At 42.3% G+C, this 25,989-nt stretch overlaps 1 protein-coding gene across 3 annotated transcripts in view; it reads left to right on the forward strand.

Moving 5' to 3' along the window:
- Positions 1 to 25,989, forward strand: part of CFAP92 (cilia and flagella associated protein 92 (putative)) — a 64,826-nt gene that overhangs the window by 25,543 nt on the left and 13,294 nt on the right. For all 3 annotated transcript variants that reach the window (XM_036099687.2, XM_078074482.1, XM_036099683.2), the window contains exons 9-11: positions 6,110 to 7,014; positions 14,837 to 15,031; positions 17,052 to 17,349. In XM_036099687.2, coding sequence (XP_035955580.2) covers positions 6,110 to 7,014; positions 14,837 to 15,031; positions 17,052 to 17,349 — 1,398 coding nt within the window. The remainder of the gene's footprint in view (positions 1 to 6,109; positions 7,015 to 14,836; positions 15,032 to 17,051; positions 17,350 to 25,989) is intronic.

A 25,989-nucleotide genomic window follows, 5' to 3' on the forward strand; every position in this document is an offset into this window, starting at 1 on the left:
AATATTTACAGCTGTTAGATCTTCTTGTTGGGTTGTCCCCTTTATGATTATATAGTGCCCTTCTTTGTCTCTTGTTACAGTCTTTGTTTTAAAGTCTATTTTATCCAATGTAAGTACTGCTACTTCAGCTTTCTTTTGACATCCATTTGCATGATAGATGTTTCTCCACCCCCTTACTTTCAATTTGCAGGTGCCTTTAGGTCTACAATGAGTCTTTTGTATTGATAGTTCTGTATTTATTGCTATTTTATTACTTGTTTTATGGTTGTTTCTGAAGATTTTCTCTGATTCTTTCTTGTCTTTCTCTCTTTCATGGTTTGATGATTTTCTTTAGTGATATATTTGGGTTTCTTTCTCTTTATTCTTTGCATATTTATTAATGGTTTTGATTTGTGGTTACCATTATGTTTGTATAGCAGTTTATATTAAGTTGATGGTTGCTTAAGTTTGAACCCATTTTTTACTCCACTCCCCTCTATGTTTTAGTGCCCTATGGTGTCATATTTTACATCCTTTTATTTTATGAATCCCTTGACTGATATTTACAGAAATGCTTATTTTTAATCCTCTGGTTTTTTTGTTTGTTTGTTTTTTACTTTTCATACTCACTTGTGTTCTTTCCACTCAAAGAGTTCCTTTTATTATTTCTTGCAGGGCTTATTCAGTAGTCATGAATTCCTTTAGTTTTTGTTTGAGAAACTCTATTTGTCCTTCTTTTCTGAATGATAGCCTTGCTGGATAGAGTATTCTTGGCTGTAGATTTTTCCCTTTCAGCACTTTGAAGATATCTTACCAGTCCCTTCTGGCCTGCAAAATTTCTGCTGAAAAATTTGCTAATAGCCTTGTGGAGTTTCCCTTGTCTGTAACTGTCTTCTTTTTCTCTTGCTGCTTTAAAATTTTTCTCTTTATCGCTACTTTTTGCCATTTTAATTACTATGTGTCTTTGTATGGACCTCCTTGGGTTGATTTTTGGGGGTGACTCTGTGCCTCCTGGATCTGGATATCTGTTTCCTTCTCCAGATTAGGGAAGTTTTTAGCTATTATTTCTTCAAATAAATTTTCTGACCCCTTTTCTCTCTCTTCTTCTGGGATCCCTATAATGCGAATGTTATTATGGAGTCACTGAGTTCCCTAAGACTATTCTCAATTTGTGTATTTTTCATCTCATTTGCTCATCTTGGTTACTTTCCATTACTGTCTTCCAGGTCATTAATTCATTCCTCTGCTTCACCTAGCATTTTATTTATTCCGTCAAATGTATTTTAAATTTAATTTATTGTGTTCTTCATCTCTGATTGATTCTTTTTTATCTCATTGTTAAGGATTTCACTGATGTCCTCCACTATTTTCTCAAATCCAGTGAGTATCTTTATGATCATTACTTTAAATTCTCTGTCAGGCATATTACTTTTATCCGTTTCACTTAGGTCTCTTGCTGTGGTTTGGTCCTATTCTTTAATTTGGACATATTTCTTTGTCTCCTCATTTTGTTTAACTCTCTGTGTCTGTTTCTGTGTGTTAGGAAAGTCAGCTACTTCTCCTGCTCTTGAAGGTAACAGCCTTATGAAGAAGAGGTCCTGTAGTGCCCTGCAGTGCAGTGTCCCCTGTTGCCCAGGACCTGGCGCTTCCAGGGAATGTCTCCTGTGTGTGCTGCCTATGCCTTGCTGTTGAGTCCTGCCCCCTGCCCCCCGCCTTTTTTTCAGTCCAGTTGTCTGCAGAGGCTCTCTTTGCCTGTTATGGGCAGTATTTGGTTCCCAGCAGGGGTGCAGTGCATTTTAACTAGGTGTACACTGGCTGCTTCTGAAATGAGACCTGCTGACACAGCTGCTGCCACTGGAACTGAGGTCCAGCAAAATACCAGGTCACGAGGTGAGGTGTTGGTGGAGTTTGTGCCAGTTTTCTGGGGGAGGGGCCCTGCAGTGTGGGTACTGAGGCAAGCATGAGTGGGAAGGGTGGACCTGCTGAAGTGCGGGGAGTGGGGCAGAGGGCTTGGTGTAAGCAAGTTAGATAGTGAGTGTCAGTGGTGCACTGGTTCCCACAGATGGCCTCGTGTTTATGCTGGGGGGCAGGGGAAGGAAATGGTGCCTGCCAACTCCTTTGTTCCTGGAGAGGTCTTCCAGTGATCCCTGCCTCTCTGGGCCATGCTCTCAGATGAGTAAATCACTCTGACTCTCATCTGTGCCCCCCCACACCTGCCATGGCATTTTTTTAAACTGCTGCTTCTAGGCTATATCTGCATGGGTTGTTTGTCATGCTGTCTCTTTAAGGGCAAGGACTCTTCTTCCTAATGCCTTCCAGGCTCCCCCAGGACTGAGCCTGCTGATTTTTAAAATTCCAGGCTTTAAGTCCCACTGGTTGTAAGAACTCATGAAATTTGGCCCCCCTTGCTTTCAGTGCCAAATGTTAAGGGGATTTGTCTTCCCCTTGTGGGCTCCCCAGTAAGCAAGTCCATTTTTCACTCTTCTCCTCACCACTGGCTCCTTCTGCGCCACAGATGGCCACAGTCCGTCTCGCTCCCCAGCTCTGTCTTTCTCCTTCTTACCTTCTTTGATGTGGTCTCTTCTCTACCTTTAGTTTTGGAGTTTGTTCTGTCCATCTTCAGATCATTTTCTGGGCTATTTACGCTGAAGTGAGTGTTATCTAGTTGTATCCATGGGAAGAGGCATGCTTAGGGTCCTCCTATTCTGCCATCTTCCCAGCCTCCTCAAATATCTTTTCTACATATTTCTTTTCTTCTTCTGGAACTCTGATGATACAAATGTTAGACCTTTTGATATTGTCCCACAAGTCCCTGAGGCTCAGTTTACTTTTACTTTTCAATCTTTTTTCTCTCTGTGTTCAGATTGCATACTTTATTTTAAAAAAAGATTTATTTATTTTAGAGAGAGAAGTAGAGAGTGTGTGTGTGTTGGGGGGTGGGGATAAAGGCAGAGGGAGAGAGCGTCCCTAGCAGACTCCGTGCTGAGCGCAGAGCCCAACATGGGGCTCGATCTCATGACCCTGACATCATGACCTGAGCTGAAACCAAGAGTCAGAAACTTAACCAACTGTGCTACCCAGGCGCCACTCAGATTGCATACTTTATATTGATCTATACTCAGGTTCACTACTTATTTATTTCTCTGCCATCTCCATTTTGTTCTTTGGATCATCCAGCGAATTTTTAATTTTAGGTATTATATTTTTCATTTATAAAATTTCCATTTGGTTCTTCATTATAGTTTCCATTTGCTGAGACTGGCTACCTTCCATTTGTTTCAAGAATGTTTGCAGTTACTTGGAGAATGTTTTTAATTGTCTTAAAGTTTTCATCAGATAATTCCAGTATTCAAGTCATCTCAGAGTTCGCATCTGTTTGTTGTCTCTCTCCTTGATAATTGGTCAGCATTCCCGCTTCTTTGTATGTCAAGTAATTTTGAATTATATGTTAGACATTTTAAATATTATGTTGTGAGACCCTGGGTCTTGTTTAAATCCTATGGAGAATGTTGGCTTTTTGTTTTATTAGACAGTAACCTTAGGGTCAAGCTGTAATTTCCAATTTACCTTCTGTGACTGTGGTTTTAAGGCCAGTTCAGTTTTCAAAGATTTTGTAGTGAAATCCAAGTCTGTCCTGCATGCGCAGTATTCAGGGGCCAGTCAGACCTGTGCCATGGTCTCTGTAGTTCAGTTCTCAAAACCCCTGGTATGCTGCTTAAGGCCAGATCCACACATGCACAGTTCAGGGATAAGCCCAAGTTTACACATAACTTTATGGAACCCCTTTCTTGATTTCCCCCCTTTCTACACTCTCCAGGTCCTAAGGAATCCTCTTTCTGGTCTGCTGGCTTGAAAGGTGTACCTTTAGTGTTTCCACTCTGACATGCCCTTCCTTGGACTCAGTCTGCCTCTGAGGACAGGTGGTGGGAAGATATGTAGAGTAAAAACAATATTGAGGGTTTACCACATACTTTTTGTATCACAGTTCCTCTGGTCAAAAAGGATTTCCCTCTCTCAGATTTTTAGGTCCCTGCCCAGCTGCTGCCACTGCCATCAGAGTGTAGCTTTGGAACTTGAACTTGCATGAGGGCAGGGCCAGGAGAGAAAAACAACATAGATCCCTCCAAACTCCCACTCTTTCTATCCTATGGGGGTCCTTCCTCCCATTCCTTAGAACAGAAAGAGAGGGCTTCTCTTAGAGCTCTGACTGTCCGTGCCTGCTGCACAATTCTGGGATTCAAGCTTCCTTCTGAGTCCAGTCTGTGACATACAGGAGGAAAATAAACCCAGGAAACTCATAGCTACGTTGGTTGTACTTTGAGTTTGGTTTCCATTCCCCATTTGCCCATTACCTTTTACTTTTCAGGGGCCTCTGATAGCTGCTCCACACATTCTGTCTATGGTTTCTGGTTGCATTCACTGGGAGATTCAGGGTGGGGTGTGCTTATTCCACTTAACCAAATTTTAAAGTTCATCTTTTACCATTCTTAATTTTTTCTCTTTTACTATTGTTTTATAGATGTTCTTTTTATATTCTGTATACAAGTCCTTTGTTAGATATATATGTATTGTACATATTTTATACCAGTCTAGGGCTTGACTTTATTTGATAAAGCCCATTTTATCAGCTTTGGCTGTTACAGTGTTTTTTGTGTCCTGTCAAAGAAATATTTTCCCATGTTCATGAAGATTCTCTCCTATGTCTTCTTCTTGAAGATGTATAATTTTAGCTTTATATTTAGGTCTATGATTCATCTAGAATTAATTGCATTTTCCTATCCATGAAAATTTATATTTCTCTATTTAGATTTTCTTTAATATCTCTCTGCACTATTTTGTTCTTTTCAGTGTACAGGTCTTACACATTTTTCATTGCATTTCTTTCAAGCATTTTATGTTTTTATGCTATTGTAGGTGATATTTTAAAATTATTCATTGCTAGTAAATAGAAATACAATAGATTTGACCTTGATGACATTCCTTTTTATACACATAACTAAACAAATATATTTAGTTTATGTATCTGATCATTCTAATATCTTATGCCATTGTGCAACCAATTTTGCTAGTAGTACCTTTTACCTTAGGTATTTTGTAATTTTTACTGTGATTACACATTTAATTGAACTTTCTCCATGGGGATTCTTTGAGGCCTAGGTTGAAAGTAGATTTCTCTAGAAGATTTTTTTTTTTTTTAAGATTTTATTTATTTAATTAATTAATTTATTTATTTGACAGAGAGAGAGATAGCAAGAGAGGGAACACAAGCAGGGGGAGTGGGAGAGAGGGAGAGACAGGCTTCCCGCTGAGCAGGGAGCCCAATGCAGGGCTTGATACCAGGACCCTGGGATCATGACCTGAGCCGAAGGCAGACGCTTAACAACTGAGCCACCCAGGCGCCCCTCTAGAAGGTTTTTTGATAACTTCACCAGGTACCTGGGAGCATACCAACCCAGGATTATTTAAAAGTTTCAGTGTAAAATAAATAGTACACTTGGAGTATGAATTCAGATCACAAACTTGCGTAAGGGTTAACTTTTGATTATAAAATTTTAGCATCAAGATTAAAATATGCAAGATACCCTGTTTTCTGTCCCTCCTTTCCATCTCATTTTCCATGCCCTGTTAAACCCCAGACCTCTGAGCCCTTCTTCACCTTGTTGTAGCTTTCTGCTTAGATACCTATTAATATGCCAAAGGTGATCTTATGCCAACCCTCCAGATGTCTGGGAAATATGGATTACCTTTTCTAAAAACCACTTATCTCCACCTTTTCTGCACCTAGCTTTGGGCTTGGAAGTAAAAATACAGATGTGCAAAATGCACATGGCCTGTCTTCATGGCACTCAGTTTGGGAGGAGGAAATAGTGACTTAATACTTATTAAGCCCCTGTCTTGTGTCAGCCACCATCTTGGTGCTTTCATGTATGTCACTTAATCCTGGGGATGACCTAGCAGAGCAGGCTCTTTCATTGGTACTTTTGTGGGTGAGGAAATCCAGGCCACAGGGGCTGCAGGTGGCAAATGTGGCACTAGGATTTGAGCCCCCTGTGGGAGCCTACCTTTAAAGGGGAGGCAGAGTGACCACCACTGCAGCCTGTTGATCTGTTGTCATTTCATTCCCTCCTAGAGGCTGTGCATCCCTGTGTACTGCAAGTACCAGTTCTTTAAGACTCCAGTTCACAGAACAGAGGGGCGGCCCCATGGAATCCACATCCACTTCCAGGACATCAATGTCATCTTTCTCGGGGCAATGCAGCCCAGTGACCTGAGGGAATATCTGGAGGGGCCCCCCATGGTGGTGCAAGTTCATGACAGGGACCGCAAGTTAGAGGAGTATTTCCGGAAGCCCGCCTTGTTTGGGGATGACCCCTTGGATGCATACCTCAACCTCCAGTCCCTCATCTCTCCGGAAGAGACAGAGAGCAACCCCTTTGAATCCCACAACAAAATATGGGACCCTTATGGGGTTGCCCAGGTCAGTTTTGCCGACCTTCTCCTTGGCCACAAGTACTTGAACTTGGTCGTCCCCATCCACAGCTGTGAGCCCAAGCCCACACACCATGGCCAGAATGGCAGAAGCAGGAAGGTTGTGGGGTTTCGGGTCCCCACAGATGGCTTCCAGCACAACCCAATGCCGATGGGTAATTACCTCGAGGCCAACTCTATGCTCAAGCTGCGGGTGGACATCGCTGTGCCACTGCAGACCAGGGCTGAAGCCCCTGACCCAGAATTTACAGGTACCCAGTTTGGCCGCATTGTTTTCGTGTTTGACTCCAAGAAGATCTCCCTCCTCCATGACCTGCTGCAGGACATCACCATGATCAATGCCAAGGCCCTTGATCTGGAGGCGTACCCTATCAGGAACATTCAGCAGATCCTGTCGGCCTTTAAGATGCGGGTGAAGATCCAGGAAAGGCAGGACCTGGATGTGCTCACTGGCTTCCACCTGCTGGATGGGAAGATCCACCTTCTCATTCTGGAGGGTTTAGCTGACCAAGGCTTGAAGCGGTTATGGGACAGCCATCAAAGCCGGTGGGTGTGTGGTTTTTTGTGTTTCGTGTAAAAGTCATGATGTCGGGATACTGAGTGAGTGGAGTGGGGAAATCTTTTGAAGCCAGGTTCAGGTTTAGTGTCCTCATCTTAAGGATGAGAGAAAGAAACGTTGATCCAGTTCCTCTCGGGGTTTATTATAGAGCACTTCACAGGGCTCCATAATTGGCCTTGATCCCAGGAGGAATTGCTTGCCTTTAGATGAAGGGAAGACTTTAGGGGCACGTAGAAGAGAGGGTGGTTCAGGAAAATGGGCCCTCCCTTCAGACTTTTGAGGGGCCTACTTGGCCAACAGGGAGAAGAAAGTTCTGTATGGCCCTAAGATGGACACCACAGAGGAATAGATTTCCACCTGGTCTAAGGAGACCTATCTGATTATTTTGAGGCTGGAGAAGCTGCCTAGGCTGCAGAAAGTTTCCCTTCCCTGATGATCTTCAGGAGCACCTGATGACTGCTCAATGGGAATATTGTAGAGACAATTAAAGTTTCAGATTCTGGGCTGGAGCAGGTGGCCCCTTATGGTCCTTCCATTCTTTAGTTTTGGCTTCATGACAATTCTCTTTTCCTTTCGTTATTTGCAAGTATCCTAGTTTGGGTTTAAAGGACCTCTTTTCTTTATTTTTATTTTTTAGATTTTATTTATTTGAGAGAGAGTGAGAGAACAAGTTGTGGGGGAGGAGCAGAGGGAGAGGGAGAAACAGACTTCCTGCTGAGTGCAGAGTCAAACGTGGGGCTCAATCCCAGGACCCTGAGATCATGACCTGAGCCAAAGTCAGACGCTTAACCGACTGAACCACCCAGGTGCCCCAGGAGCTCCCTTTTTTGGTCTGGGAACTCCCCCTCTCTGTCTTCAGAGTTCAGATGCCTCAGGACCCAGATGCTGACAAAAGCAGGTAGTCCTGAGGTTGAGTCCATTCATCCAGGAGGGGAGAGCAGCCCTGTGGGGACCTGTCTTGATGTGTTGGTAAGCCGAGAGGCACTGTGGAGAAGCTGGCATTGTGTCTAGTTACGGGCCTAAGAGAACTGAAAACAGGTCCATACAAAAAACTTGTATGTGAATGTTCACAGCAGCATTATTTATAATAGTCAAAAAAGTGGAAACAACTCAAATGTCCATTAACCAATGAACAAAATGTGATATGTCCATATAATAGAATAATATTCAGCCATGAAAAAGGAATGAAGTACTGATATACACACTTCAACATGGATGAACCTTGAAAACATACTGAGTAAAAGATGCCAGACATAAAAGGCCATATGTTGTATGATTCTGTTTATGTAAAATGTCTAGAATAGTCAAATCTACAGAGATAGAAGATTAGTGGTTCCCAAGGTCTCAGGGGAGGGACGAAGAAGTTGATGGGTACAGTTTCTTCTTGGGGTGATGAAAATTTTTTAGAATTGGTATTTATGATTGCACAACATTGTTAATATATTAAAAACCACTGAATTGTACAATTAAAAAGGGTGAATTACAACTAAAAAGGGTATGCAGTAAAGAATCCTGCCTTGCCCAAAAGGTCTGGCCTTTGCTTTTGGCTTCTGGGAGGTGATATATGTCATACCTAATAGGAGTGCCTTTGCTTAGGTTGGGGGATGACTACACCAGAACTTAGGATAGGATGGGACCACCGCACCTGACAGTCATAGGATAGAGGTTGGCCATGCCAGAAAGACCACCAGTGTGATTTTGGGTTAGGGCTTTGGTCTTGCAGTGTCAGTTGATCTGGAGATTGAGATTGCCATGTGGGCAGTCAAGCAATTAATCAGTCATGCCTCTGTAATGGATCCCAAATAAGAACTCTATATACCAAGGCTCAGGGGAACTTCTCTGTGCATATTGTCCCTCAGCAATGTTACAAGGGCAACGCATCCTGATTCCATGAAGAAAGAGCAATGGAAACTTGGTGTTCAGAACCATCCTAGACTCTGCCCTATGTGTCTCTTCCTCTGGCTGATTTTAATCTGTATCCTTTCCCTGTGATAAGCTGTGAGTGTGAGTATAACAGCTTTCAATGAATTCTGTGAGTTCTTGTAGCAAATTGATGAGCCTGAGGGTGGTATTAGGAACCCCTTGAACTTCAGTTGGTATCAGAAGTCAGGGCAGTTTGGGGAACTATGACCTCAAACTTGGCAGTTTGGGTAAGTCAGGGGGTATGGTATGTGAATTATATCTCAATGAACAATTTTGTCCCAGTAGAAGAAATAATATAAAATATGTTCACTGGCCCCAGTTCAGTTAAATTACAAATAAAAAATCATTAACCAGGAAAAAAATTTCACACGCTTGGAAATTAACAAATACCTCCAAATAAGCCATGGGTCAAAAGCGAAACTGTAATAGAAATTAGACATTATTGAATTGAACAATAATGAAAATAGTATAATATCTAAATTTGTGGGGTGATGTTAAAGTGTTAGAGGAAACTTTATAGACTCAAATGCTTATATTAGAAAAGAAGAAAGGCTGAAAATTAATGATAGATGTTACAGACATTGAAATAAGTGTTTTAAACTGTCAATAAGTTTAAATATGTATAAGAAATTCCAAGAATATAAAAAACATTTTCAGATAAGATAGTTTAATGAGGTTTCTGGATACAAACATTAATGTAAAAATCTATTGAATTTCTGAATACCATCTACATACAAAAAATTATTTTTTAAAAAAGTTGATGCTTTTAAAGTATAAAAATATGAAATTCACATGAATAAATTCAACAAAAAGGATTAGAATATCTCTATCATGCATATTATAGAACTTTTAGAAACATTAAAGAAAAATAAGTGAAGAGACCTACCATGTTCATGGAATCGAACACTCAGTATTATAGAGGTGTCAGTTACCCGCAAACCAGATATATCGATTCAAAGCAATCCCAATTTTAAAAGTATGGAGCTTGAAAAACTGATTTAAAAATTTACATCATCATGTAAAAAAAAAAAACACTCTTGAATAAGAACAAGATGGGAGAACTTGTTCTACAAAGTATCAAGGCTTCTTATAAAACTCTAGTGATTAAGACAATTTATTGGATCAGGGATAGACAAGCAGACATATGGAATATAATAGAAAATCCAAATACAGACCTACATGTAAGCAGTCGCTTGACATATGACGTGTGACATTGCAAGATCAGCAGCAAATGAATATACTAAAACCATTGAATTGTACACATTAAAAGGGTGAATTTAGATGATTTGATACCACTTCACACAGACCAGTTTGGCTGGAATTAAACATGTCAGATAATAATAGCAAGTGTTGACAAGGATGTGGAGAAATCAGAATTGTCATTCACTGCTGGTAAGAATTAGATGAATTAGATGGTAAAGTCACTTTGGAAAACAGTCTGGCAGTTCCTCAAATGACTAAAAAGAGTTACTGTATGACCCAGCAGTCCCACTTCTAGGTAAATGCCCAAGATAACTGAGAACATATGTCCACACTAAATAGTATATAACTGTTTATAAGAGCACTATAATAGCCATTAGATGGAAACAATCCAAATGTCCAATAACTGATGAATGGTTAAGCAAAATGTGACATAGAAATACAATGAACTATTATTTGGACATAAAAAGTAGTGAAATACTGACTCACACTACAACATGGATAACCCTTGAAAACATTAAGCGAAGTGAAAGGAGCCAGTCACAGAAGACCACATATTGGATGAGTCATTTATATGAAATGTCCAAAATAGGCAAACCTATAGAGACGGAAAGAGGATCAGTGAATACTTAGGGCTGTGGGTCAAGGGGTGAGAGTATAGGGGGTGATAGGTAGTGGGTACAGGTTTCTTTTTTTGGTGATAAGAAAGCTTGAAAATTGTGAAGATGGTTGCATGTATCTGTGAATAGACTAAAGATGATTGAATTATACACATTAAATGGATGAATTATATGGCACCTGAATTAAATCTCAATTGAAAAATACCTCTAGCAGACAAAAAAAATCTGTGAGGAAAGGAGAAACTTTTCAAAAAATGGTGTTGGCAAAATTGTTTGTCCATAGAAAAAAGGAAAATAATTTCCTACATCAAACCATTCACAAAAGTCAATTCCAGCTGCATTAAAAATCTGTGTACATTTTCAACTTTTGAAAGAATTATAGATTCATAGGAAGTTTAAAGACTATTACAGAGATCCCACATACCATTTCCCCACATTGGTTACATCTTACTTAACTATAGTGCAATATCTAAGCCAGGAGACCAATGCCAATACAATGTGTGGGTTGTTTGTGCCAGTTTATCACATACAATTTGTGTGACCACTACTATAATGAAGATCTTGAACTAGTATATCACCACAGAGAGCTCCCTCATGCTGTGTGTTCATAGCCATGCCCACCCTCTTTAACTATCTTGTTTTCCATCTCCTTAATTTTTTCATCTGTATGTGATCTTACATATTAGTGGAATCATATAGTGGATGACCTTAGGAGATTTTTTTCCACTCAGCATAAAGTGCTAGAGATGCACATTCTTGCATGTATCCATAGTTTGCTCCCTTTTGTTGCTGGGTAGTGTTTCATGGAATGGATGTGCCACAGTTTCACCATCCATCTGTTGAGGGACATTTTGGTTAGATTATTACAAATGAAGCTGCTGTGAACAATAATTTACAAATTTTTGGGTGGACATGTTTTCTTTTCTTTTTAATTGGATTATAATTGATTTACAATATTATATTAGTTTCAGGTGTACAAGACAGTGATTTGATATTTTTATACATTGCAAAATGATCACCACGGTAAATCCAGTTACCATCCGTCACTGTACAAAGTTATTATAATATTATTGACTCTATTCCCTATGCTGCACATTACATCCCTGTGACTTATTTATTTATTTATTTATTTTAAGATTTTATTTATTTATTTGACAGAGAGAGACACAGCGAGAGAGGGAACACAAGCAGGGGGAGTGGGAGAGGGAGAAGCAGGCTCCCCACAGAGCAGGGAGCCCGATGTGGGACTCGATCCCAGGACCCTGGGATCATGACCTGAGCCGAAGGCAGTCGCTTAACCGACTGAGCCACCCAGGCGCCCTGTGACTTATTTATTTTAAAACTGGAAGTTTGTACCTCTTAATCCCCATCACCTGTTTCACCCATTCCTCCCCCACTCCCAGTCCCAGCAGCTACCAATTTGATCTCTATACCTGTGGAATGTTTTGTTTTGTTTGTTTGTGCTGGTTTTTAGATTTCACATGTAAGTGAAATCATACAGTATTTGTCTATCTCTGTCTGACTTATTTCACTGAGCATAATACCCTTTAGGTTCATTCATGTTGTTGCAAATGGCAAGATCTCATTCTTTATATGGCTGAGTAATATTCCATTACACACGCACACCCCCCACATCTTTATCCATTCACCTATTGATGGACAGTTAGATTGCTTCTATATCCTGGTTATTGCAATAATGCTGCAGTGAACATAGTGGTGCACATATCTTTTTGAATTAGTGTTTTCATTTTCTTTTGGCCGAATACCCAGTAGTGGAATTGCTGGATGATAAAGTAGTTCTGTTTTTAAATTTTGAGGAATCTCTATGCTGTTTTCCACAGTGGCTGCACCAGTTTGCATTCCCACCCATAGTGCACAAGAGTTCCCTTTTCTCCACATCCTCCGTCACCAACACTTGTTATTTCTTGTGTTTTTGATAATAGTCATCTGACAGGTGTGAGGTGGTATCCCATTGCGGTTGTGATTTGCATTTCCCTGATGTTCAGGGATGTTGAGGTCTTTTCATTGTGTCTGTTGGCCATCAGCTTCTATTTAACCGCTCTGCCCATTTTTTAATTGGGTTGTTTGTTTTTTTGTTGTTTTTGTTACTGAGTCATATGAGTTCTTTATATATTGTGGATATCAATCCCTTAGTAGGTATATTGCTTGCAAGTAGCTTCTCCCATTCAATAGGTCACCTATTCTTTTTGTTCGTTTCCTTCACTGTGCAAAAGCTTTTTAGTGTGATGTAGTTACATTTGTTTATTTTTGCTTTTGTTGCCCTCGCCTGAGGAGACATAACCAAATAAATGTTACTTAGACCAATGTCAAAGAGCTTATTGCCTGCGTTTTCTTCTAGGAGTTTTATGGTTTTATTTAGGTCTTTAATCCATTTGAGTTGGTGTTTGGTGTAAGAAAGTGGTTCAGTTTCATTCTGTGCATGTAGCTGTCCAGTTTTCCCAGCACCAGTTGTTGAAGAGACTGTTTTCCCATTGAATATTCTTGCCTCCTTTGTCATGCATTAATTGACATGTTAATCCTACGTTTATTTCTGGGCTCTTCATTGTGCTCCGTTGATCTGCGTGTCTGTGTTTGCCAGTGCCATACTGTCTTGATGACTACAGCTCTGTGGTGTAACTTGAAATCTGGAATTGTGATACCTCCAGTTTTGTTTTTCTTTTCAAGATTGGTGGTTCCATACAAATTTTAGGATTGTTCTAGCTCTGTGAAAAATGCTATTGGTATTTTGATAGGGATTGCATTGAATGTGTGGATTGCTTTGGGTAGTATAGACATTTTAACAATATTTGTTCTTCCAGTCCATGAGCATGGAGTGTCTTTCCATTTGTTTGTGTCATCTTCAGTGTCTTCCTTTCCAATCTGTATTTCCTTTGTGTGATGGAGAGGACCTGCAGTACTGTTACACATATAAGAGTGGTGACATCCTTGTCTTGTTTCTGATCTTTGATGGAAGATATTAGTCTTTCCGCATCACAAATATGATGTTAGGTGTAGGTTTTTTGTAGATGTCCTTTATCAATTTGAGGAAGTTCCCCTCTGTTCCTAATTCACTGAGAGTTTCCTAATTTGCTGGTTCACACAATTCACAAAAATTCCAGATAGATTAAAACCCATTTGGAATAATTATAGATTCACAATCAGTTGCAAAAATGATATAGAGTAGTTTCATGCACCCAGTACCTAATTTCCTCCAATGGCAACATCTGACAAAAATAGAATGCCTTATTGATGGACACAGTGCAGTCGACTAGACCACAATTACCTGATCTTATTCAGAGTTCACCAGAAAAGAAAAATCCATTTCCGAAAAGCAAAATGAGAAAGCTTTTAGATGAGTAGGATAAAGAAAGATTTCTTGAACAAGACAGAAGTACACAGGATAAAGGAAAAAGATGCTGGATCCGGCTACGTTAAAGTGAATAAATTCTGTTCATCCAAAGAGATCATAAAAATTATGAAAAGACAGACTGAGAAAAAAATTATTTGCAGTGTGTGGAGCTGGTATCCTGAATGTAAAAACACCCATGAATCAATAAGAAAATGAAAACAGGCCAAGGGAAGAGTGGGCAAAAGACTTGAACAGGTACTTCACCAAAGGGGAAACCCCATGACCAAACACAGAGTCAATGAGGGGATAGGCAGGGTCTCTGCTGCCTTCCCTCAGTTTCCACCAGGGGCAGGAGCAGCAAGTACCAACACAGGGGGGTGGCGTAGCGGGGTGTGCTTAGAAACTCTGCCAGGCCGGGAGTGCCAGCGAGCGAGGTGTGAGCAGGGACGGAGAATGGGAGCGGGGGCAGGGCGAGAGGAAAATGAGGCAGGGTTCAGCATTTTCACTGCCAAGGTTTGGAAAGATCATCTATCAGCTGTTTTATTATTTTTTTCAGATGATTTATTATTAATGCATTCCTTTTGTTCGTGTGTTTTTAAACAAGCAAAAAGAGGAAGAAAAAGGAAAAGAAAAAAGTTCTGCCAAAGGGCAAAACCGTGGAGCATTCCAGGAGGCCGCAGAGCAGCGCTAAAGCCCTGCCCCGTGGCCTCCTTGCAGAGTCACCAAAGCAGAACAGGGCAGATCCAAGGTGCTCTACAACTCGGCGCTGCGGTTCCACCACCGCCTCTACGCCGACCTGGAGACCATCCTATACCAAGTGCACCTCTTCAAGCCGCTGTCACAGCTCATGAAGTGCTCGGCGCTCTGCATCCGCAACAGCGTTCTACAGAAGGCCTTCCAGGCCCTGACCAGGTGCACCAGGCTGCCACGGGGGTGAAGGCCACCTCCCTGGGGGTACCCATGGCGGGGGGTGCACCGGGGCAGTGCAGGAGCCCCTCCAGGGGCCAGGGGCAGAGGCAGAGGGAGAAGCAGGCTCCCCACGGAGCAGGGAGCCCGATGTGGGGCTCGATCCCAGGACCCTGGGATCATGACCTGAGCCGAAGGCAGACGCTTAACGACTGAGCCACCCAGGTGCCCCAGTTTTTATTATTCTTTATGCCCAAAGGAGCCGAGCCGGGAGTGGAATTCAGTTCCAAGGGACCCTGAGCCTGTGTCATTCCCAGTGACTATTCCACACGCTCTCCAAGGGGGGTTTTGGAAACACTGGGGAAAGAAGGACAATTTACTCCAACACAGGTCACACGAAGCTCTCTGCTGTTCTTGGGGAATAGCCTGGAACAGCCTGAGCAGGGAGTGATGAGGACCAGAACCAGATCCACCAGGCCTGCAACAGTTTTCTCTACCAACTGAATGTTTGCTTTTCTTTGCTTCTTCCCTAACCTCCTGTGCAGAAAGGTATCCTCCAAAGATCTAGATCTTCCACTGTGTGCCTGCCTTTACCTGTGCTGTTCCTTCTACTCCAGTACTGGGGACCTCCCCCCCTGCCCTGCCCCCAGGCCTTCTGCTGGTGACCCTGTGAAGCCGTGAGCTCCTCCCGCTGGATTGAGCGTGGCTAATGCTCTGGGAGGGCCTTCTCCATTCATGTAGGGAGCAGGAGGGCTGAGCGAGGCACCCCCAGTTTGGAGTGGAGACTGACAAAGCGTAGTGCAGTGGGACCCCTGGGACCATAGCCAGCCTGTGCTGGGCTTTGTGGGGGCAGTGAAGGACAGTAGCTGGTTCTTTCAGGAAGTCACGAAGGGCTGACCTTGAGCGGCAGTGAGCAGGCCTTCATCGGGTAGACAGTCCACTCGCTGTAGTCTGGGGCTGGGGGTGCAAACCATCTCTTTAGGCTTTAAAGCCAGCAACAGCCCTGGCTGAGAGTTGGCTCCCAGCTTATCAAATGTATTAATAAAGGAGAGGGTATAGCCAGGAGAGAGAGGAAGGGAGAGAGCCCAGCGATGCGGAGAGAGGGGACTTAGTCCTATTATCCCCCACCTCTCCACCTGCAGCTCTGCCTGAGGGGCCAGGCAGGTGTGGGTTGCGAACCGCACAACGGCAGGCCGAAGCTGCAAGTCAAGAAGGGTGGACGGTGCAGTGGGCCCCAGCAGGCTCGTGCTAGGGAGGTGCTGGAGCATTTGGGTGTCCAGAGCCTCGGGGGTCAGTGAGGGGACGCTGGGCCCTGCCCTGCCTTAGGGAAAGGGAAGAAAACTGCTATTTATTAAGCATTCACAGCATCCCAGGTAGCTGCACATTCATCATGGCTTTATTGCATCTGAAAGGCCAAGGGGTGGGCCAGGGACCTCAGCTGGTGAAAGGCAGAGACCGTCCTCAGGCATGTGCCTCACGCTGGACCTCAGAAGTGCCAGAGACACTGAGCAGCAAATAACAGCTCCTGACATGGATTCTGCAGAGCGTCAGCGTGAACCAAGTGCCCACAGCACAGCGGGCCCCTGGGAGAGGGCAGCGAGGAGGACTCTCAGGGCAGGGGTGGGAGGGTGACCGCTCAGTCCTTGAGCTTTGCTGAGATACGAGGCTGAGTGTACAGTGCCCTCTTCCTGTGGCGGGAGATCTACACCCCTGATGGCTAGCTGGTTGGGCTGCTCCCTGGTGGGGTGTGGGTTGGTGACAGGCATGGAATAAGGCCACAGTAGCAGAAAAATAATCAGAGTGGACTGTGGGAAGCCTTTAACTTCTGGGGGCTGGGAGGAGAGCAAAAAGGAGGCATTCTCTTTTGTGGGCTCGTCCAGGTGGAATCGAAGCTTTGCATCTCTGAGTTCTGTGACCTGGGATGAGCTAAACAGCTCCTGAGCTTCATGTTCTCTTGGAAGACGGGACTGGTTTGATGGATCTTGAAAGGTAGGTGAGGCCATGTGGGTGGCCCTCTGCCTTGCAGGATCTACAGCATCTGCCATCACTGCACCAAGCTCAGGGAGGTGATCACCAGAGACCTGCTGCCGTCCTCCACCATGGTCAAGGACTTGAGCCAAGAGCTGGGGCTGCCCATCTCACGAGACGATCTCACAGATGGAAAAGTGATGGTCTTGCCATCTCAGCCGGCCCCCTGTCTTGAGCGCTTCCTAAGTCGGAAATCCACCCTCGCTTACGAGATCCAAGCCCACAGGGACAAGTACCTGCAGGGGCGGAACACCATGGTGCTAACTGACAAAGGCCGGGAGTCCAGCCTGATCCAGGTGGGCGCTCTCTCCTCCCCAGGTCAGGGGTCCCAGGCCTTGGCTCCACGTGGGGCTGTCCAGTCACCGGCAGGGAGATACAGGCCAGATAACTGGTGCCTGTATCTGCTCTCCTGGGATCCTGGGCCGGGTGGGCGCGAGGACAGGCCACGGGGCTGGGCCGGGTCAGAAGCGCGCACTCCCAGCCCTCAGGGCCCCGTCCTCCCTGCGAGTGAAAAGAACGCTCTTTACCTTGGCCCCAGAGTTCATCTTGAAGGAAGAACTGGGGTGTGTGTGCGCGCGTGTGTGTGTGTGTGTCTGGTGTGTTAAATGTGTAAGAAGAACAGAATAGGAGCTAAGGAGCTGCTGAGCTGTAAGAAGGCTGGGTGCGCTGTGTGGCCTGAACGGCCGGGGAGAGCCTCCCTCATTCCACACCAACCGAAAAGCTGCGACTTGAAGTTGTCCATCCAGGGGCTCTGTGCAGCGCCCCCACCCCAATCTCTAGGAAAAAGAAAGTCTCTCAGAAGTTTGTAAGCTTTCAGGGGCGCCTGGGTGGCTCAGTCGTTAAGCGTCTGCCTTCGGCTCAGGTCCTGATCCCAGGGTCCTGGGATCGAGCCCCGCATCAGGCTCCCTGCTCTGCGGGGAGCCTGCTTCTCCCTCTTCCACTCCCCCTGCTTGTGTTCCTGCTCTCGCTGTGTCTCTCTCTGTCAAATAAATAAATAAAATCTTAAAAAAAAAAAAAAAAAGTTTGTAAGCTTTCAAAGTGTATATTGTTTATGAAAACCAGTGAAGAGGCTTTTTCCCCATTAGTGTTCAGGTTTTTACAAAAGGACCAGTTCTTGGATCTGTCAATCTGCTTTTTCTGTTTTTCTATTTTCTAATTAACTTTAGCTTTTATTTTTTATAATATTTTAAAACTGTATTTTTTTCCTTTTTTCTAGCTTCTTTAAATTTTTTTTATTATTGAAGTATAATTGGCATACAGTGTTACGTCAGTTACAGGTGTGTGTGATTAGATGCTTCTATACATTACTCAGTGCTCATCACAGTAAGCGTAGTCACCATACAACATTATTACAATATTGTTGACCATATTGAATCCCTGCAACTTATTTTCTAACTGGAGGTTTGTACCTCTTAATGCCCTTTATCTATCTCACCCATCCCCCCACCCACTTCCCCTTTGGCAACTACAAGTTCTCTGTATTTAAGAGTCTATTTGTTTTTGTTGTTGTTCATTTTTATTTTTTAGATCCCACATATAAGTGAAATCATATGGTATTTGTCTTTCTCTGACTGACTAATTTCACTTAGCGTAACACCCTCTAGGTCCATCCACCTCATTGCAAATGGCAAGATCTCATTCTTTTTTATGGCTGAGTAATATTCCATATATATACATATACATACATATACACACACACACACACACACACCACATTTCCTTTATCCATTCATCAGTCGATGGACACTTGGGCTGCTTCCATATCTTGGCTGTTGTAAATTATGCTGCTATAAACATAGAGGTGCATATTATCTTTTCAAATTAGTGTTTTCATCTTTTTTTTTCTTTAAGATTTTATGTATTTATTTGACAGAGACAGACACAGTGAGAGAGGGAACACAGCAGGGGGAGTGGGAGAGGGAGAAGCAGGCTCCCCACTGAGCAGGGAGCCTGACGTGGGGCTCGATCCCAGGACCCTGGGACCATGACCTGAGCCAAAGTCAGACGCTTAACAACTGAGCCACCCAGGCGTCCCTGGTGTTTTCATTTTCTTTGAGTAAATACCCAGTAGTGGAATTACTAGATGATATGGTAGTTATGTTTTTAATTTTTTGAGGTACTTCCATATTGTCTTTCACAGTGGCTGCACCTTTCTAGCTTCTCTTTTTTTTAAAGATTTTATTTATTTATTTGAGAGAGACCATGAGCAGGGGCGGGGGATGGGGGCAGGGGCAGAGGAAGAGGAAGAAGCACACTCCCTACTGAGCAGGGAGCCCGATGCGGGGCTTGATCCCAGGACCCCGGGATCATGACCTGAGCCAAAGGCATATGCTTAACTGACAGAGCAACTCAGGCGCCCCTACCTTTCTAGCTTCTTGAGTTGACTATTTCATTCATTTTTATTTTTTCTTGTTTAATAAGAAAGGCTACAAATTTCCTCTGTATATATCCTTGGCCATATTTTGTAAAGTGTAATATGTACTGTATGTTCTGATTGTTATTTGCCTTAAATTCCTTATAAATTACAAAACAAGACCGAGGTACAGGCCTATAAAAAAGTCAAGCAACTGAGAGTATTAGCAATCTTCCCTTACTCCCTTATTTTACCTTCTCAGTGCACTTATATATGTACACTCACATGGGCACACACACACACAAGTACATGAATATATCACATCCACTTATGGGTTAGTACTGTTTTCTTAATGTCATTTAACAAAGGGTCTGAAGATTTTACAATAATAGGGCTATACAAAATTTTATAATATGTTTGTACAATTTACTTAATATCTTCATATCACCTATATTTTGTTGAAACCATTTGGAAATATTGTTCCAGAGTTTTAAAAAATTGTTTCTGTTGTTTTAGTTATTGCTAATTTCAAATGACCTTATCCATACTATAATCAATAACTGAAACCCAACCATAATTTAATTTTGTTCTATTTTTACTCTGAGGTATAATTTTCATATAAAATTTAATCATTGTAAGGCATATAAATCAATAATTTTTTTTTAGAAATTTATTTTGGTTTGGCAGTGTAAGATTTTTTTAATTTATTTGTCAGAGAGAGAGAGGGAAAGAGCACAAGCAGGGCGAGCTGCAGGCAGAGGAGAAGCCGGCTCCCCACTGAGCTAGGAGCCTGATGCAGGACTCAATCCCAGGACCCTGGGATCATGATCTGAGTTGAAGGCAGACGCTCAACCAACTCAACCACCCAGGCGTCCCTAATCAATAATTTTTAAGTAAATGTATGGAATTGTACAACCATCACAATCCAGTTTTAGAACAGTTCCATCCCCATAAAGTTTTTCCTTCTGCCTGTTTGAAGTCAATCCCTGCTCCCACCTCCAGCCACAGGTAAACACTGATCTGTTTTTTGTCTCTACAGATTTGCCATTTCTAGACATTTCATGTAAATGCAATCAGACAATATGTGACCTTTTGTGCCTGGCTTTTTTCACTGAGCATCACTTGAGGTTCATCCATGTTGCAGAATGTATCGATAGTTCCTTTTTTAAATTGTTGAACTTCCATTCATTGAATGTATCACATTTTTAATTTACTCATTCCCCACGTGGTGAAATTTGTATTGTTTCTAGTTTGGGACTATTATGAATATCGCTGCTATGAACATTTGCAAACAGATCATTACATGAAAATGTTTTCATTTCTCTTGGGTATAAACCCAGATATAGAATTGCTGGGTCATGTGGTAAATTTAACATTTTAAGGAATTTTAAAGCAGTTTTACAATGAAGTTGCACCATTTTACACCGCAGAACGCAGCGCATGAGGGTTTTGGTTTCTCCACATCCTCACCAACTCTTGTTATTGCCAGTCTTTTTGATTAGAGCCATTCTATTGGGTGTGTGTAATGGTACCTGATTGTGGTTTTAACTTGCATGTTATAATCATTAATGATTTTGGATAGCTCTTAATGTACTTATTAATGATTTATCTCTGGTAACTTCATATATTTACATGCATTTTAAAATCAGGTTGTCTTCTTGTTGAGTTGCAAGAGTTTTTTATTCTGGGTATATTTGCTTAACCAAAACTATGATTTGCAAATATTTTCTCTGTATCTGTGGCTTGTCTCTTTACTTTTTTAATTGTGTAAGGAAAAACTCTTGAAGTGTGAAGGCTTTTAATTTTGATGAATTCCAATTTATCAGTGTTTTACTCTTATTGATCATGCTTTTGGTGACATAGCTAGGAGCTCTGCCTAACCCAAGGTCACAAAGATTTTCTCCTCTGCCTTCTTCTAGGCAATTTAGAGTTAGCTTACTTTTAGGCCTTTGAACCATTTTGATCAATTTGTGGTGTGTGTGTGATGCAAGGTAGGGGTCTAAATTCATCTTTTTGCATGTGGATAGCACCACTTCTTTTTTTTTAAGATTTATTTATCAGAGAGAGCATGCATGCATGGGAGGGGCAGAGGGAGAGGCAGAGGGAGAGGGAATCTCAGGCAGACTCCTTGCTGAGCACAGAGCCTGATGCGGGTCTTGATCCCATGACCCTGAGATCAGGACCTGAGCTGAAACCAAGAGTTGGACTCTTAACCAGCTGTGCCACCCAGGTGCCCCTCTAGCACCATTTTTCAAAAAAGATGAACTATCTCCCCCCGCCATTGAATTGCCTTGGCACCTTTGTCAAGAATCAGTTAACCATAAATGCAAGAGTTTATTTCTAGGCACTGTTATTACATTCCATTGACTTAGATGTCTATACCAGGCCCACATCATCTTGATTACTATAGCTTTACAGGGAGTTTTGAAATTGGGTTGTGTAAGTCCTTTAACTTCTTTTTCAAAATTGTTAGACTATTTTGGGTCCTTCACATTTCTGTATAATTTGCAAATTTCTACCAAAAAACAAAACAAAAACAAAAACCCCCAAAACCAAACTTACAGGGATTTTCATAAGGCTTGTGTTGATTCTATAGATCAATTTTAGGAAGAATTGCCATGCTGTCAGTTTTGAAGCTGTTAATCCATAAACATTGAATGTTTATACTTTTATTTGGGTCTTCTTTAATATCCTTCAGTAAGTTTTGTAGTTGTCCCATACAAGTCTTACACCTCATGACATTAATGCTGTTATGAATGGAATCATTTAATTCTTGAATTGTTGCAAGAATATAGAAATCCAATTGATTTTTGTATATTGCTTTCATATCCTGAAATTTTTTGAAGTTGGATCATGTCATCCATGGGTAAAGACCATTTTACTTCTTCCTTCCCAATCTGAATACCCTTCCTTCCTTCCTGCATTAGTCTGTGCAGATTGCCATACAGAACTTACCACAGGTTGGGTGGCTTAAACATCAGAAATTATTTTTCTCTGCATATATTGAGGTTCTCTCCTTTATTTATACAGTGTATTACATACGTGATGTTTGGATGTTAACACAATCTTGCATTCCTGGGATACATCCCACTTGGTCATGGCACATGATCTTTTATCTGTGTATTTCTGAATTTAGTTTGCTAATATTTTGTATTTTTCTTGTGATAGCTTTGTCTGACCTTGGTACCCATGTAATATTGGCCCTGTAAAATGAGTTGGTGTTTCCTCCCCTTCTATTTTCTGGAAATATGTGAAATGTTGGCATTCATTCTCTCAGTATTTGGTAGAACTAACCAGTGAAGCCATCTAAGCCCGAGCTTTTCTTGGTGGGTAGATTTTAAATGACTCATTTGATCTCTTTACCCTACTTGGGGTTCATTGAGCTTCCCTAGATCCATAGGTTAATGTTTTGGGCCTTAATTTCTTCAATAGTTTTTTCTGCTTCTTCCTCCCTCCCCCTTCTCAGACTTCCATTATGTGCATGTTGGTTCACTTAATGTCCCACAGGTCTTGAGGCACTATTAATATAAAAAAATTCTTTTGTTTCCAATCCTCAGATTGGATAATCTCTATCTTTAGGTTCAGATTCTTTGTCAGCTTAAATCTGTTATGTCCCCCTAGTGAATTTTTCATTTCAGTTACTGTACAACTTCACAGTCTTCATTTAGCTTTTTATAAAATATCTCTTATTCAGGTTGTCTATTTCTTGAGTCATTGTATATTTCCTTAAATTTCTGAAATAATTTTCTTTAGTTTTTGTTTTTTTAAAGATTTTATTTATTTATTTGACACAAAGAGACAGATAGCAAGAGAGGGAACACAAGCAGGAGGAGTGGGAGAGGGAGAAGCAGGCTTCCCATCAAGTAGGGAGCCCGATGTGGGGCTCGATACCAGGACCCCGGGACCACGATCCGAGCGAAGGAAGACGCTTAACAACTGAGCCACCGAGGGGCCCTAGTTTGTTTGTTTTTATAACAGCTGCATTGAGGTCTTTTTCTGTTAAGTCAACCAGCTGAATCCACTGGACAGTTTCTAATGACTGCTTTATCTTCCTGAATAAGGTTTACACCTTACTATTTCTTTTTGTGTCTCATAATTTTTGATTGAGAACTGGACATTTAAAATGTATTGCAGCAACTCTGGATTCTGCTTTTTCTCCCTAGGGGTGGTGGTGGTGGCTGTCATTTAATAACTTGCCTGCACAAAATCTGTGGAATCTGTCTCCTCAGATATCAGCAAGCTCTGATATCTTTGCTGGTTTTGTTTTTATTTATTTTTATTTTTTTAAGATTTTATTTATTTGTCAGAGAGAGAGAACAAGCAGGGGGAGCGGCAGTCAGAGGGAGAAGCAGGCTCCCCACTGAGCAAGGAGCCTGATGTGGGACTTGATCCCAGGACCCTGGGATCATGACCTGAGCCGAAGGCAGACACTTAATGGACTGAGCCACCCAGGTGCCCCTGTTTTGTTTTTAGAGAGAGTGTGCATGCACATGAGTGTCGGGGTAGGTGCAGAGGGAGAGAGAGAATCTTAAGCAGGCTCCACACCGTGGGGCTTGGTCTCATGACCCAAACCGAAAGCTAGAGTCTGTCGCTTAACTGACTGAGCTACCCAGGCACCCTTCTTTGCTGGTCTTTAAATTGTTTTTATTTTAAGCCTGGCTTCCTTGGGGTCACCCCTGTGTCTGCATCAGTGATCAGCCAGTAAATGGTTAGAAGTTTGCACACCTCTAGCCAGCCAGGTTTCCAGTCTTTATCAATGGATCTGTGTGTGGGTAGGGGCATGCACTTCAAAGTTGGCTCTGGCTTTGACTTTTCACTGGGCCCTCTCAGGTCTCCTCTGCATGTGCAGGCAGGCAGTCAGCAAGGGATATATGAAGAGCATGTCAAGGTCCTTTGTGGCTATCTCATTTCCTGCATCTCCCTGTTGAATTTTGATTAATTTGCTTGCCTGTTGCTTGCCCCATATAGGATTGCAACCTCAGGCCTGCTGAGCAGCTGGCCTGCTCTGTTTGTTTGCCCCTGAGATTGCTATTGTTGCTTATAATTAGCCAAGCATGTGGGGTTTTTCAAGCTGCAGTTCAAGTCAAGTAAATCTGCATTCAAGTGAGCAGTGCAGCCCCTGATTTTCATGACTTGGACACCCTAGCAGAACTAGTGGTGTAAGTGCCCCGGGGTGGAAAGAATGACACCAACTCTTACTGTTTTTTCCTGAAGTTCACATTTTTATGAGTAAACACATCTAAGTTTTTTGTATGTCTTTGGACAATTTCCAATTGTTGCTTTTGACAATTTTGTCCAATTTTGTTGTTTTTTTGAGGAGAGGATTGAGCTCCTTACTCTACCATAATAGAAGTCCTATCTTCCTCCTTACTACCATTTTACTTATTTCTATTTGCTATAATGTGTGTGTGTGTTTGGGGGTGGGGTGGGGCGTTGTGTCTACTTTATCCTTCGCTTTACTATTTTTTTTTTTTAGATTTTTATTTATTTGAGAGAGAGAGAGAGAGAGAGGGAGAGAGCACAGCAGGGGGAGCAGCAGAGGGAGAGGAAGAAGCAGGTTCCCTGCTGAGCAGGGAGCCCAACACAGGACTCGATCCCAGGACCCTGGGATCACGACCTGAGCCGAAGGCAGATGCTTAACCGACTGAGCCACCCAGGTGCCCCTGCTTTACATTTTTTTTTCTTTTAGGAAGTTTTTGTGGGTAATAAACTTTCAGGGTGCTTGTAGGTTCATGGTTATCATCGTGTCTTTGCTCTTGAATAGCAGCTGAGCTGTTTTTAAGATTATACTTTCAAATCCCTGCACACAACCCTCCTCACAACCCCCACCAAATCCATCGCTTTCTAAAATCAATAATTACGGGTAGGTCTGATGCCCATCTGATCCTTTTTCCTTTTTATTTTATTTATTTTTTATTTTTTTTTTAATATTTTATTTATTTGACAGAGAGAGACACAGCGAGAGAGGGAACACAAGCAGGGGGAGTGTGAGAGGGAGAAGCAGGCTTCCCGCCGAGCAGGGAGCCCGATGTGGGGCTCGATCCCAGGACCCTGGGATCATGACCTGAGCCGAAGGCAGACGCTTAAAGACTGAGCCACCCAGGCGCCCCTTTTTAAATTTATTTTTAAAAGATTTTATTTATTTATTTGACAGAGACACAGCAAGAGAGGGAACAACACAAGCAGGGGGAGTGGGAGAGGGAGAAGCAGGCTTCCTGCCGAGCAGGGAGCCCGATGCGGGGCTCGATCCCAGGACCCTGGGATCATGACCTGAGCCGAAGGCAGTCGCTTAACGAACTGAGCCACCCAGGCGCCCCCCTTTTTCCTTTTTAAACTATCACTTCCTCTGGAGTCTTTTACAACTTTCTCTTAATCTTTAGTGTTCACTCTAGATGTCCAAGTGGCAGCTTGTTTTTCACCGAAACTTAAAGAGCTTTCCTCCATTTTGTTTTCCCTTTTAATTTGTACTTGTTGGTATCTTACATTGAATTCTGCTCTACCTTCCAATTCTCTAATTTGATCTTCCCCTGTGACATCTATGTTAGTTAATTTATAATTTTAAATTGCCTCAGTCATGTTTTTA

Source organism: Halichoerus grypus, chromosome 1 (genome assembly GCF_964656455.1).
Source record: "Halichoerus grypus chromosome 1, mHalGry1.hap1.1, whole genome shotgun sequence".
NCBI lineage: Eukaryota > Metazoa > Chordata > Mammalia > Carnivora > Phocidae > Halichoerus > Halichoerus grypus.